This window comes from Bacillus rossius, chromosome 17 (genome assembly GCF_032445375.1).
Source record: "Bacillus rossius redtenbacheri isolate Brsri chromosome 17, Brsri_v3, whole genome shotgun sequence".
Lineage (NCBI taxonomy): Eukaryota > Metazoa > Arthropoda > Insecta > Phasmatodea > Bacillidae > Bacillus > Bacillus rossius.
In genome coordinates, this window is record NC_086344.1 from 14,325,706 (window position 1) to 14,340,906 (window position 15,201).

General features: G+C 43.0%; 1 protein-coding gene across 1 annotated transcript in view; it reads left to right on the top strand.

The window, feature by feature from the left end:
- The first annotated feature begins 13,869 nt into the window (after positions 1–13,869).
- The window catches only part of LOC134540943 (uncharacterized), a 148,166-nt gene continuing 146,834 nt past the window's right edge, over positions 13,870–15,201 (top strand). Inside the window, exon 1 of the mRNA XM_063384028.1 lies at positions 13,870–13,919. Within this exon, the coding sequence (XP_063240098.1) occupies positions 13,870–13,919 (50 nt within the window). The remainder of the gene's footprint in view (positions 13,920–15,201) is intronic.

Genomic DNA, 15,201 nt, shown 5'->3' on the forward strand with positions numbered 1-15,201 from the left:
TTCAATAACATGGAAATTAAATAAAAAAATAATTCAATAAACCACTATTTTAATTTAAACTATTTTTAACTCAACTCTCTATTTAATCTCAAAACAGCATTAGAAAATTCTAACTACATTTATAGAAAAAACATTTATAACTGAAGTCTTGTTTTCTCTTCAATTATCATTACAGTTATGTTATGTTAAATGTACGAGTATTTTTGTTTTGGAACTGTAAAATCATGTTGTTTTGACAATTAGTTTGTGACAGTTAGTCATGGTATTCTGGTAGGTACAGTATTTAAATAGGTACCGTACATCCACAGCCGAGCTGTGATTGGTCCCTGTGGGTGGGCATAGTTGGAGGAGGTAATGGCCAATCGGAGACTAAAGAGAGAGATTCAAAAATCTTAATGGATTCTGAGGAATTACAGCTAATAGCTTACATTAAGTGCTCTGTGCAATGACATAGCTGCCTCCATTTGTGCTTTTGTGCAACAACTATATACTGTGCTTCTCCAAAAATAAGTACAAGTAAGTATATTTCGGATTTGGATTTTGTGACGCAAACAGTGGATGGCAGATAAAAAGTAATGTTACATATTATATGTCAAGTTATGTGCTGCCGCACGTAGAAAAATTTAGCGCTCCTTAATTACAATTCCTTTTTTTACATGTATCATGTGTATATAGAAGGTAGACATGTAATGAAATTTCCCTTCTTTCGTCAGGTTGAGTCCTATCACATGTAACAAATCATTGCTTTGCGCCTCCGTACTGCTGAAATCATCCCTGTCAAGGGTTGACGCTTGGGTTCGGATGTACTATGGGGACTCACGCCGTACGTGAAACATTACTTTTTATTTACCTTCCACTGTTTGCAATACAAAATGACATGTACGCACAGGGTACCTAGTTGAAATTATAAAAGGTTGTTTCTCAGAATCTAATGGTTATTTGGAAATTCTGTTTTTAGGTTAATTAGAGGTAGGTCTGCAGTGTTGAAAAACGCCACTTTTTAATTTTACGATTTCATTCACGGAAAAGCAGCAACTCTCAAAATTTATTATAAATTTGTTTTCAAAAGTTTAATGATATCAAGTCCTATGGTTGGTAATGACTTGCAACTGTCATGATCAATAAACATCCATGATTTTCTGGAATTAGTTGTGTGTTTATTAACATACTCTAACCCAACTTAACTAACCATGTACACATAAATTTACAGTATTTTCAATTAAGCTAACCTAATCAACAAATTGCAGTTACAGAGAATGTTTAAAAAAAATATGCCAAGATGTGAAAACTGCATTTTTTTTAGTATGTATAACTTAAATTTATACATTATGCATAATGCATTTATAAATTTATGCATTTTTAAGTCATAGTTTTTTTACCTCCAGTGTAGTAGATTCAGAAGTACACATTTTTTTCTTAATAAACACAATTACAAATGTTAATAAAAACAAATTTGAAATCTTTTATTTGAGAAATTATTCTACCTTACCGTTTACTTTTTTCTCTACCTATTACATCCAATTTATGGTGTTCAATGTAGGTACACTACATTCAATTTAAATTTTCTAATATATTCAATAAATATGTAATCAAAAAGTTTTTTTAATGTATAATATATTGTAATTTTAGTTTATTTGTTTATAATTAGTTTTGTCCTGTTTATTATTTTCGAATTTATGTTATTCCTATGATGTATTAATTGTGTAGGTAGTTGACATTTTTTTCTTTGAGTTTGTGTACCATTTCTGTTTTGGTTTTGTTGTTGTTGTTGTTGTTGTTGCTGTTGCTGTATATGTTTGTAATTATCTTGTCCTGTTTTGGTTGCTGCACTCACCCTAAAGCCCGCCGCACACGGTACAATATTCCTTACAATATTGTAAACTAGGAGTCATCCTGGCTCTACTACTAGATTCTTCACTCGAATTCAAACTTGATACTAGTAGCTGTACGAGCTGGGCTACTGGTTTTGCGTCATAGACTGCGTCCTATTTTCGTTATTTGGTGTGTTCCAATATCCTTGTTGGTATGCAGTAAAAAATGTGAATTATCATAATAAAAATTTGTTGTGGAGAATATTCTCTTAACAAAACTAGCAAGGCAGCTAGAATAGTGTGCAGCAGAAGCTTGTAGCACGCCTAGTGTTTCAGCTTGTAGCCTACACAGTACAGAAACCAGTAAGCATTCTAGTAAGCAAACTAGTAGAAAATATTGTACCGTGTGCGGTGGGCTTAAGTGTGTTGGCCAGGAATGGATGGCCTACCTGCTGCGCTCCCCACCTCAGGTTGCGCTGCCTGCTCTTTGAGCCGACGGAGGGGGGGTGTCCACGCACTTGCTCTAACTATTTGTGTGTTTGTCTTTTAGGAGAAGCCCAAGATGTCCATCAAGTTCTGTCCCTGCCCGAACACGCCCGAATGTTCACCTTCGGCCAACCTCGGGATGTTTTATTTTTGCGCAGGAAAAAGAATTCAAATATTAAAAGTGGTCGGTTAGGTTAGCTACATTAAAACACTTTAAAACACTATGGGCGGTTAGTTAGGTTAGTATAGCTACATTAAAATAAACAGAGAAATATAAATATATATAAATAAACCTGAGGTTGGCCGAAGGTGAATATTCGGGCGTGTTCGGGCAGGGACAGAGCTTGATGTACATCTTAGGCTTTCCGTCTTTTAGTGCCGTGCCCACCACTGAAGCCCTCGGCTGTTGGTGGCCATGTGACAGTAAAAAAATTAAAATCTAACTCAAAACAACACTTAGGGGTGGAATTTCGCAAAAATTGTAAATTACTGGGATGGTAGAACGGGTCAAAAAAGGGTCCTCCACTTACATAGATGCCCTTCGTGGACGCATGCCCTGCTTCGGTGTAAAGATCATAATTACACGACAGGAGATTTACACAAACGCATCCGCAAACAGTAAACTACATTTGACACAAAAATCAAATCTTAAACTTGCCGAAATTAAGATTTTAAAACTAGCATGAAGAAACCTAACAGACTTAAGCATAAAACGCTCAGACACATACTAGTGATACAAATCAAACCACCAGCCGAATTCCAACATAACCCTAATAAGCAACAGTTTCAGTTACAGAATCTGTTTACAAAATTCCTTAAAAAACAAACTGTTGATTTAATCTGCCAAGATTTAACCAATTTCCTTACAATGCTATGCAATTAACACAACACAGCACATAATAATTTTAAAAACATAATTTCAACAACTGTAGTGAGCTGTTTACATTATACTACGATCTAATATTAAATAAACAAACGTGTGCGATATATTTTAACTTACCACAGTTTTCAGAATATGTGCAATCAAAAACCTGAAGAGTCAATTTCAAACAATTAGAATTAAAAAGCACAATTACGAATACATAATCCCTTTTAAAATAAATAACATACACAAAGCCATCATTGATTTTAGACAAATCACTACCTTCAAACAAACATTGAATAGAGGGCTGTATAATTTCTCTGTAGTGAAACAAACAGCAAGAGTGCAATTTTATAAAATAATTTTAAAAAATTCCTAAAAGTACAGTACGCCATCTTTCATTCAAACATTGCAGAAAAGTTTAAGTTACACAAGAACGATTAAAATTTTCAGCGACCGTAAAAAGAATTACATCAAATAATTTTCGAGGATTGCATTCAAACAAGCTAGTTTATATATATATAAACTGGGTTTTACTGCACCCGGAGTCATTATGTTAACGGAACTCTGGCATTATTGGTTTAATTGGGGTGTGATGTCATCACATGGTATTTGAAACAGTAATACCTCGGGAAAACAGGGCAATCCCTGACTGTTTTTGCTGTTGGGGGCTATATACAGATTAATAATAAGTCCAGGTTTGGTTGTAAGAATCTTTAATATAGGTCATAGCAGAAACTTTTCGGCTTTATTGCACAAAATACCAGAGAATGCACTGATTTTGAGGAGCCACATACTATTATAGCTTCCAGGAATATTAAATTATGTTGCACTGTTGGAATGCACCTCTAGCCCATCCCACACTATCAGTGCCATGTGTGTGTTTAAGCAGTTTATATTGCCGTCGTCCAGGTTCTCGTGTTCGAGATCCGGCGTGGTTCCTATTGGGAAGGCTGGTTCTTTAATGAAAGTGTATCCGGGAGGCCGCCAGGCTAGCTCTGTGTCTAACCAAGAGTTGGGTCGTTGGGTGCGAATGCCCCTGCGTGGCCCACTAGGACTGTCGGCTGTGGTCGTGATTGGAGGTATCCCTGGCTATTGACATGTTATGGGCCCTGCACAGCATAACACGCTGATTCCTGACTGGGTTAGGGAAGTTCACACAATAACAAACACGGATTCAGTTTTGCACTGTCGTATACAAGTCGCGCACGGAGTGGATGTTTAATTGGATCGAACAGTTACACTTGCAGTTTACAGTTACACAATGCACATTGAATTACCCTACGAAAATTACACTAAATTGACACTGGGCGCTCTGATGCGCCGTCACTAATCTTAAATCCTCACGCCAGTCGAGGTTGAGGGGGAGGTCGATTGGAAGCGGCCAATCCCGAAAGTTGCAAAACAGTGATACCTGGGTCCACCTGTGTGGACCGCGGCTCGCTATTAAATTGATTACAAGTCTTTACGTCGTTGTTGCCGGTGCCTGTGCACTCGGCGATCATCCAAAAGTCCTTGGTGGTGGGAGTCGGCCCAAGCCGTATGCTGAACTGCTCCGCGTAATGTTTTGTGCGGGGAGTTTATATTTAAGCAGCTGGGTTAGGCCCTACACCGTAAAAAGGACTGGGTATGCACGGGGAGTTTACGCAACGAAAAGGATTTGAATTATGACTATAGTTACCAGTAGTGAATTTCAGTGGAGACAAAGGATTAAGACTCCCCGTGGGACGCACGTCAAGCCCGGTCCGCGAGTCGCTCGGTACTGGCGTCTGGCCTTGGCACGAGGGGAGGCCTCAGCGTTCTCTCGCGCAAAGGTTTCTAAAGTTCTGTTATTAGAAAATTATTTAATTAACAAGAGATTGAAAGTGGCTCTAAATACATATATTATATAATAAAGATTAACCTTATTTGCAGATACTCTCTAAGAATTAGATTTAACATGTTTACATTAATTATGTTTAAATAATACGAGTCTCACCAGAGACTGTTCGTCACTTGTTGACTGCTCCAGTGGCAAGTGATACACAAAAAATGGGGAGGTCATAATTACGTTACACAATACTCTAATTTCGGCTGAAGGCCAAAAGGGGAGCACTCGCAAATGTATTCACGTAATTTCACATGTGAGTGACCCGGGCACTCCTACGTCGCACTTTCCTTGGGCGGGGTCTTTAATAAAAAGTGGCATTACTATTAATTTGTGTCTGATTTCTAATGACCAGGGGTCGAGGTGGCTGATTAATTAGGGCATTGGTCCTTGATTCTACCTGTTGCTCCAGTGCTCGCCTGACTCAGGTGGGCCATGGCTAGGGGTGCGTTCCATTAGTGGGGTCGGATACTGGCGGTTGCAGGTCGGGCTTTGGGGTGGCCTTCGGTTGGACGACGTCAATATTATTTTTATATATCTTAGAGTTGCACTTACAGCCAAGTGTACTGCTAAAGTCAAATACTTTTCATTATTAAATGTAGCAGAAACATAGAAGAAATTGAGGTTGTCATTTTGACTCGTACTCTTTAATTATATTATATTTTCATAACATTCAGCCTTGTGTGTTCATGTAGTAATTTTAATCAAGATAATTGCATTATGTTGATGTGTAAGTATTTCATAAATAATGTATTATGTCCTTATGGTTTTGGCGCGATGCCGCATAGTCCCCCCCCTCCTCGCGCACCACTCTTCAAGCAGTCTTCAACAGGCTGTAAGGCCTGTCTAGCTTAGTTACGTTAAAACATTAATCCAAACAGAATAATTTTTAAGGTGACGGCCGAAAGGGAATTAAGACAAACCAATTTACAAATATATGACTCTACATTAAGGCAAGGGCCACCGCCTCACAGACAACTCAAACCAACTTACATTTTTCCCCTGAGCACACACACGTCGTTCTAACTGAATCTAATCGACTACATGCTCGTAGATTACAATGCTGACAACCGAGCCTGACAAAAATCAAGAAAGAAAGAGGCTCCTGACCAATATACAACTCATTTTATAACATCGCGCCGCAGCGTGCGCATGCGCCAATCCACTAGGGGGGGGGGGAGGGATGAACGAGTAGACATAGAAACACTAGGAGGGGAAAGAAGGGAGGGTGAAGGAGGAGGGGAGCGGAGTGCCGGAGGCCGATGTGGCGCGCACAGTTCAAATCGCTACAACTCCCCTGCCCTTAAACCACGGTACCTGCTGCCTTCTCCATCTTCCAAAACAAAGTTACTGTTTAATTTCATGACGAACACAATTTTAACTGTCAGTCTAAAGTTATTAACATCCAAAGTTTACACGCCGTATATAATGGCCAAAGATTCTTGATGGATTACATAGGTCAAATACAAAGACCAATAGGAGCATCTTCAGCGCTGAAGACTTTTCTTGACCTTGAGAGCAATCCCAGGAAAGTTCATTTTTGGTTACAATTTGTAGAAAAGAGCTCCAAAGCTCGTACGTCGACAGACAGATGCAATTCCGGACGTAACCGCTGCAGGCGTCCCCACAGCAGCTGACGCCGATGGCGCCTGGCAGGGTCGATTCTTCACCTCACTCCCCTGTCGAGCGGGTTGCATGCTCACAGGGGATGAGGGCTTCCAGATGCCATTGCGTGCATCATGCAGGCTCGCATGCGGCATGCATCATAGCTCGAGACTGGCGGAATGGAATCTCACGCTGGCACGCCAACACAGCTAAGCAGCCAGCCGCTCGCTCACCTAGGGACAGCATCCATCAACCGCGGCGACTCAAGTAGGCACCTCAGGGCGGGCCAGGGAAGAACCGCACAGCAGCATGCTGATGCGTAACTCCGAATGACGGAGTCGCATGGACACATCCACGGACTCAGACAGCGAAAGAGGCGGGCGGCCTCGTAGACGCAGCAAATAGCGGGCGGGCACCAGTGACCACGACGGAGCGGGCAGGCGGAGGAGCCTCAGGTCCGTAGCTGCGCAGATCCTCTTGTGGGCACGGCATCCGCGACGAGGAAGGAGGGGGGAGGAACGTTAAGCAAACCAAACTGAAAAAAAAAAGAACACAAAACCAGACGCACACGCTAAAACAACAGCAAACCCTCTAATTAAGTATTAAACTTTTTTAACTGCCAGACATGAGCCTTTCTAATTTTTTTAGAACCATTCGTACTGTGCATCAACACAGTATTCTCACTAAGGAATCTGTTTATGATGTAAGGTCCAACATATGGGGGAATTAATTTAACATTAATGTTTTCAGCTAAATTAGGTAGCACAAAATTCTTTACTAGGACCAACTGTCCAACAGAAAAATCATGAGGGCTCCGGGAAGCGTTATATGAACAAGCCACTGCTTAACGAGCCTTCGTGAGATTGCAAGCCATACTATCCAGCACGGCCTCCAGTGACTCGTCATCCGAGGCAGCCTCCAGGGGCGGCAGTCCCCACAGGGTAAGGGAATCGAGTAGCGGAATGCACAGCTGAATTAAGCCCTACATTGATAAAATCCAGGTCGCTGTCCCATAGCGACTGATCATCCCTGTAGAAAGCAGTAAGAATGCTCTTAAGCACTTTATTAACTCGCTCGGATTGGTTTCCCTGGGGACAGTAAGGACTACTGTAAATAGGCTTAATGGCCCATTGAAAACACATGTCTTTGAACAGTACAGAGTGGAAGTAACGTGCGTTATCACACGTGATCATGGCAGGATCACCAAAAAATTTCCATACTTGATCTCGTAAGGCTTTAACAATACTGTTTGCTTTCATGTTCTTTAAGGGGATTAGCAACACAAATTTCGAAAAAATGTCCAAAATAACCAAAATACAATTGTTACCTTTTTTAGAACGTGTTAGGGGACCAAAAATGTCAATGTGAAGCACATGCCAGGGGGCAACAGGAGCATCAGCACAATACAAGCCGACTTTGGCACACTGCGGTGGTTTCGAGACTGGACAATCTTGACAAGTTCGCACGTGTTTTTTGTACATCAGCTCGCAATTCAGGCCATGCTAAATGTGCACTAATTCGATGGAACGTTTTGTCGATGCCCAAATGTGCACCTAATAAGGAATCGTGAAAATACTTCAAAACCAAGGGCATAGGGATGCAGGAACAACAGCCTTCCTTTGTCTACCAGTTTTCCCGGTATAGTAAACACCCTGTTCCTCAACATATGGCACTGCTTTACCGGCACTCAAATCCTTCCGGATTTGAACACACAAAGAATCCTCCTGTTGACACTGACGAATACTAAGAAATGATTCCGGAAATACTTTGCAAACAGCTGCACAAATCGGCTGTGTTTCATCCGCAGACGAAACACGAGTCGCAAATTCTTCGGGCGAAAACATTCGTGAAAGCGCATCTGCCACAACGTTGTCACTACCCTTAATATGATGCAGTTTGAATTTGAAGCGGGACAGTCTTAACAACCCAGCGCCCTAGTTTACCGAGCTGATTCGGATGGTTAAACAGCCAACTGAGCGCTTGATTGTCCGTAAAAAGATCGAACTCGTGACAATCGATATATGACGCGAATTTCTCGACGCCAAACAGACATGCTAAGGCTTACTTTTCATATGTACCCAGACGTCGTTCCCCGTCAGAAAGTGTTCTACTGGCATAGGCAATAGGGCGCAACCTATCATTTTCAATATGCCCCAATACCGCACCTACCGCGATGTTTGACGTATCTACCTGGAGGGCGAACCTGCGTTGAAAATCAGGTAGAACCAAAATATGGGGAGAAGAGATCAGGGCCTTAAGACTGTCAAATGCATTACGTTGAGCGTTGCCCCACTTAAAAACATTCTTTTTACGTAAATTATTAAGCAGACCACATACTGCGGCGTAATCGGGGATGAAACGAGAATAATATCCCGTCATGCCGAGAAATCTCTGAACTCCTCTGACATTCCTAGGAGGAGGAAAGTTTACGATGGGGGAAACTTTATCGGGATCCATTATGAGTTTGCCTTGCGAAATAATGTAACCTAAAAATTTTACGTAATCTTATCCCAGGTGAATTTTGTCGGGATTAACTGTCAAGTTAGCGGCTCTGAGACGATGAACACCTGACACAAATGTTGCTTGTGCTGTTCAAGGTTATCACTGTAGACAATAATATCGTCAGTGTAATTGAAGACTGATTTAAATTTTAAGTCGCTTAGAATGTGATCTAGCACTCGGCTCATAGCCTGGCTACCAAAAGACACACCCATAGGCACACAATTAAATTGAAATTTCCCCCACGGGGGAGAAAATGCAGTATATTTATGACAATCTGGATGCAACAAACATTGGTGGAAACTAGCATTTAAATCAATGACAGAAAATATTGCGGCATTCCCTAAATTTTGAAGGGCGCACAATACGGTCGGCAAATCGTAGCTGTCCTCCTTAATTTTGTCATTCAGTTCCTTGTAATTATGTACCAGCCGGAATTCCCCCGCTTCCTTTTTAAGGACTAAAAAGGAAGGCGAACAGAAATCGGAAATAGAGGGAGCAAATCGGAAACAGAGGGAGCAATAACTCCTGCTTCTAGGAGTCGATCGATAATGTTTTTCAACTTTTGCAATTTAGGAGGAGAAAAATTTTATGTCCTTTAGCCCTAACAGAAGTCGTGTCCTTTAAATAAAATTTATAGGGCATGATGTCACACCTGTCTATCCGATTGGTAATTACGTCAGAATACCTGTTCATGACGTCAGCAATTACCGCGTCCCTACTAATGACGTCAGACTTGTCTGCCCACGACATGACGATAGGAGCGGAGTCATGATGAATAAGTTTAATTTTACGTGCAGGATGAAAACCAAAAACCAGTTCCTGGTTAGCGACGTCTAACAAACATCGCGTCTTTCCCAGAAAATCTAAACCTAGAATAAGCGGGTGGCATAACCCAGGAACAACATTAAATTGCCAGTTCCAAGAGAAACCCGCGATCTTAATGTGCATTTCAACTTCTACGTCTGACCTAACAATTACATTGTTGGCGACACAAATTTTCACGTCAGAGCCGGTACATACACGGCTTAACAAATGCGGATGTTTGATGCAACATGCATCGAACAATTCGGAACTAATCAAGGAACGGGTAGCACCGGAATCAATTAAGGCCGGAATATTATTTACAAACAGACGAACGTGTACAAAATTATTGTACGAGTAATGAGCGGCTTTCCTCAAGCGACGACCATGGCGACCACTCGCACGCCCGGTCAAGGCCAGTTTCCCGGACATTGATTTCTATAATGCCCAGTGCGCTTACAACGAAAGCATTTTCGCTGCTCACGGCTCACAGCGGGCTGCGTGCACTCAGACACCGTGTGGCCGTAAGTACAGCAGTTGGCACACCTGGGACGGTTGGAGGACGGGCCGGGCGCATTAGCCGACTCATAACGTCTGCCGGTGGCAAAACACGCCCCGACAGAGGGATCACTTACACTAGCCGCGCACTCAACGCGCGAGCGGGTACGGTGTTGACTTGAGATGTAAACTGAACATTAGGAGAATTGAATTTAGAATTAGAATTAAAAACGGGTACAAAACTGCCTGGAGTGGGCTTGGAGTGAAAATCCTCGTGATATTTTTTGACAGCTAGCAATCTATTTTCCACTTCTGCGCTCCACTTACGGAGAGCACTCAGACTTGAGGGAGGGCTAAGCATGGCGCTATGCTGTAACACTAGCGGAGACACGTTGCTGACAATAGTTTGCGTTAATTCCGCCTCAGGGAGGTTCAACTCCAGTACTTCAGCATAGGCCGCAACTGAATTAATAAATTGCAACAGGGACTCCTCAGGCCTCTGAAACCTGAATACAAGTTCACGTTTACAAGTTTATAGCACTTGTGGCGGACAGGCAAACTGTAGCACAGACGTCTTGAACTGTGCGAAGGTCTGGTTCTGGTTTATGACATCAGTGAGCAGTGGCAAAAATGCCGGCCCACACAGGCTCAGGAGAGCTTTCAAAAACTCCGCCTCACTGACTAACTTTAAACCAGCTAAACGTGCCGCGGCACTCAGAAAATCAAGAACCGCACATGGTTCACAACTATCAAGACGTGGGAGAAGTTTCAAATTAGAAAAAAAAATCTTTTCATTAAATCTGGAATTATTCTCAACTGGATTAGCGGGGGTGGGGACTTGCAGAGACGGTACCTCGTCTGACGACTCCCAGGCACCGCGCACGTGCCTGACGAGCAATCCACGAAGGGTCGCCACATTTGCGTCCTCGAAAGGAACGGCTTCCTCCGTCAAAACCTGGATGAGGTCGTCTCTCCGCAAACAGTAAATCCACCCGGTAGCCGGAGTCCCCATGGTTCATGAAAAAAAGAACAGAAACACGTAAGCACACACAGTCCTGAGCAGAGTTGCGCAGTTGTAAAGCCTGTCTAGCTTTGGAGCATTGGGATGGATGGCCAGAACCTGGCAAGGACTGGGGTTTACGTGAATGGAGCAGTTTAGGTAAGCAAGGTAAAAGGTATCAGGTACACAGACATTTTATTCAAACAAGAAATCATAACATAAGGTTACTGATGAAGTTATGTCGATACAAATACAATAATCAAAAACAATGATTCTAAACAAAGCGGGCTTCAAAGGTAAGCCGGCTACACAGTGTAAGTGTTCCCATTATACAACGCGCCGTTAATGCGAGTTAAAAGCAGTGCCAAGTATGCATTACAATTCAAACTTATTTACTTTTACAAACTGCTGCAAGGTGCAGTTACAATTACGGAAAAGCGTTACATTGACAAAACTACTGCAAAGTGCAGTTACATTTAAAGAAAATTGTTACATTAATAAGAAAAGATTAAATATGTGCGACGACGTCTCAGGGGAAGATATTAACCAATAAAAAAATACAAAGTTTCCAGTTAAGTTACGTTAAAACATTAATCCAAACAGAATAATTTTTAAGGTGACGGCCGAAAGGGAATTCAGACAAACCAATTTACAAATATATGACTCTACATTAAGGCAAGGGCCACCGCCTCACAGACAACTCAAACCAACTTACATTTTTCCCCTGAGGTCGCACACACACGTAGTTCTAACTGAACCTAATCGACTACATGCTCGTAGATTACAACGCTGACAACCGAGCCTGACAAAAATCAAGAAAGAAAGAGGCTCCTGACTAATATACAACTCCTTTTATAACATCGCGCCACAGCGCGCGCATGCGCCAATCCACTAGGCGGGGGGGGGGGGGGTGAACGTGTAGACATAGAACCACTAGGAGGGGAAGGAAGGGAGGGAGAAGGAGGAGGGGAGCGGAGTGCCGGAGGCCGATGCGGCGCGCACAGTTCAAATCGCTACAAGGCTGTGGTCCAGAGTGGATGCAGAGTTCTGTGGAGAGTCATCATCTCTGTCATCCTGATTCAAGTAATTCTGGTAACTATTATTTCGTCAACCTTAACCTACTTTCTTAGTACTCCCCACGTGTCCCCGGACCGTTTATGGTGCAGGGTTGAACCCAGCCGTCACTAACTGCACCACCGGTAACCCTCCTGCTGCGAAGTTCCTGCATACGGCACTGGCCAGCTCCAAACGACAGAGTTTTTCCAGCAAAGCTTATCGTAGAGTAACTGTGTATATTGTAGAGCTAGATAGACACAAGTGAGCTAAACAGCTTACCAGGTTGGCTGCAACCACTCCACATCACCATTTAGTACATTGTCTGCCGCTGGAGATAATTTAGAGTTTTCACCACCAGTGTAATGTGCAACGTTTTGTATCGATTCAAGTATTTTCGTACTCTGTCCATGGACTATTTATACATGTCTAACCATTGCCTCGTGTTAAGTAAAAGCACCATTCTTCTCAAGACATTCTACCATTGTTTACAGTTATCCTTAAAGCATTATAGCTAGGCTTCAGCGCACTATACTGAGCAGGGCATGCAAAACTAGTAAGGCAATAGTCGCAGTGATCAAGCTTAGTGGGCCACACTGGGGACGACGACCCACCCCACAGCAGTGGTTATTTTGTAGGCTAGTCTGACACCCTCCCAGATAAATCACAGCATTAAATTTCCCTAGGAGCCACTAAGCTCCCCCGGGTTTCGAACCAGAGACTGTGGGTTACTGCAACACAAAACACAAGAGACGTTCCAAGTAAAAATATAAGTTAATATACTTACATCTTTACATGAAAACAAAATATTTCTCAATCAATTTAAAATATTTTGCAGTGTATATGATGACAGCTAGGGGTGCTGGTGTGCTTCAGAGGCAGGTAAGTAGCCCTGATGAAAGGCCGGCAGCTGTACCTTCCTCCTACCCTGTTGGCAGTTTTGTTGCCTCATACACTTTTAGGACAGATGGTCTGGGGATTGGTGTCAGTCCTCAGAGGGTCACTATCTGACTAGGGACGGGGTCTAGAGTATGTCTCCTAAGGGTCGCTCTAGGGAGGAAGTATGTAACAGTCCCAAAAGGGTTGCTCCAGGATAGGTGTGTGAGAGAGAAGAAGGGATAGCATAGCCAATAATACCCTAACTATTAGGGATTTATTTCCCCAGATTTCTGTGAGGGGAAGGACCTCTATCAGGCCTGGTTGACTCGGAGTATATGTACACAGTTTACACCATACTTCATGGATATGCATACATACATTTTTACATTTCGTGTTCACCTAAAGGTTTATGGGTCTTGTGCATCTCGACAAATCCATCGTACATCATTCTACTAATTGATACTGATGCCAACCATTAGTGCTCCTCGAAACCGCACATACCGCTATGGCATGTCGCCGCCTCGCCCCGAGCGTGTGCGACGTGAACGCACCTAGGTGCAGGGTTGTGCAACGCCTCGAACATAAGCTGCCCCGCCTAATCGACTGTCGCCCGCGCGATAGTCGACCACGGGGGGTACAGTGAGGTGACTTCAATATCTGGACATTGTAATTAACTTTCAGCTCTCTTGAAAACAATCTTAATTAAGTAACGGCTATGGTTAAATGTTATTTGTAATTCTGGACTTTAGCGCGATCAGGTGGCGCGAATGGCCCGGGATTACTTTTGCACAGGACACGTTTTCGTGGGAGCGAAGCTGGGGAGTCGTGCGGACGCCACAGCCATCGCCAGTTGATCACCATCCTCCAAGGAGAGTAGTGGCGGGTCGCCCGTGGAGCCTCTCGACCTCCGACCTTGTCTTTTCTACCGGAATTGCGTGAGTTTTTAAACCCGTCAGCTCCGAGCCTCACGGACAGCCCGGCTAGTCGACCTGAGTTCACCGATAGCCTTACCTAATTTGTGCTCCTCACCGGAACTCCCTGAGTTATGTGGATCCCTGAACTGTGTGTAACTTCCATGTAGTATTACTTAAATTCCGGAACTGTTTAAGGTTAGTGTAGTGTGAAGTGTGCATGGAACATCAGGGTAGAGCGGCACAAGTCCATCAGAAACGTGGCCTGTAGAGCCCCGCTCCCAGTAAGCGGGCCATGCACGACGCAGCGCATGTATAGCATACCTTGTAATAAAACACTCTAAATTGAGCCTCCGCGTATCTGTTACAACGCCCATAGCATAGTGTCCCTGGTGGCTAAAACAGCCGGGGGTAACTACGGCAAAACGACCCCTACTGCCTGCCGGCCACGTGGCGACGTCACGCCCTGAGCCAAGAGTCTCGGCTACGCACTAGCACGTAGTTAATATTGCTAGTTGGCGCCCAAAAGCAACACTACAACATTAATATCACCTCGGCAGAAGGTAGAAGGTGTCAATACTTACAACATTTACACTAGATGTCCACAGGCGATGTTATAGGTCTGCTTAATATGTAGTCTATATTGTTTGAGGATTTATCCACCTGCCATTTGTTGGTGGGTGGTGACACTACCTCTCCCAATAGATAAGGAAGTTAGATGCCACGCACTCTGTGTTATGTTAGTGATGGGTCTGTCGAAGCCAAAATGGTGAACATGACAGTTTTGTCATTTAGGTAAACAATACACAACTCTGATACATAGTGGTGTCAACCTGCGAATAAGAAATTGAAGGAACACTTACAATATTAACAATTCAATATTTTTTCGCCAATAGTTTTCATAGCATTACTGAATAGAATTCGCT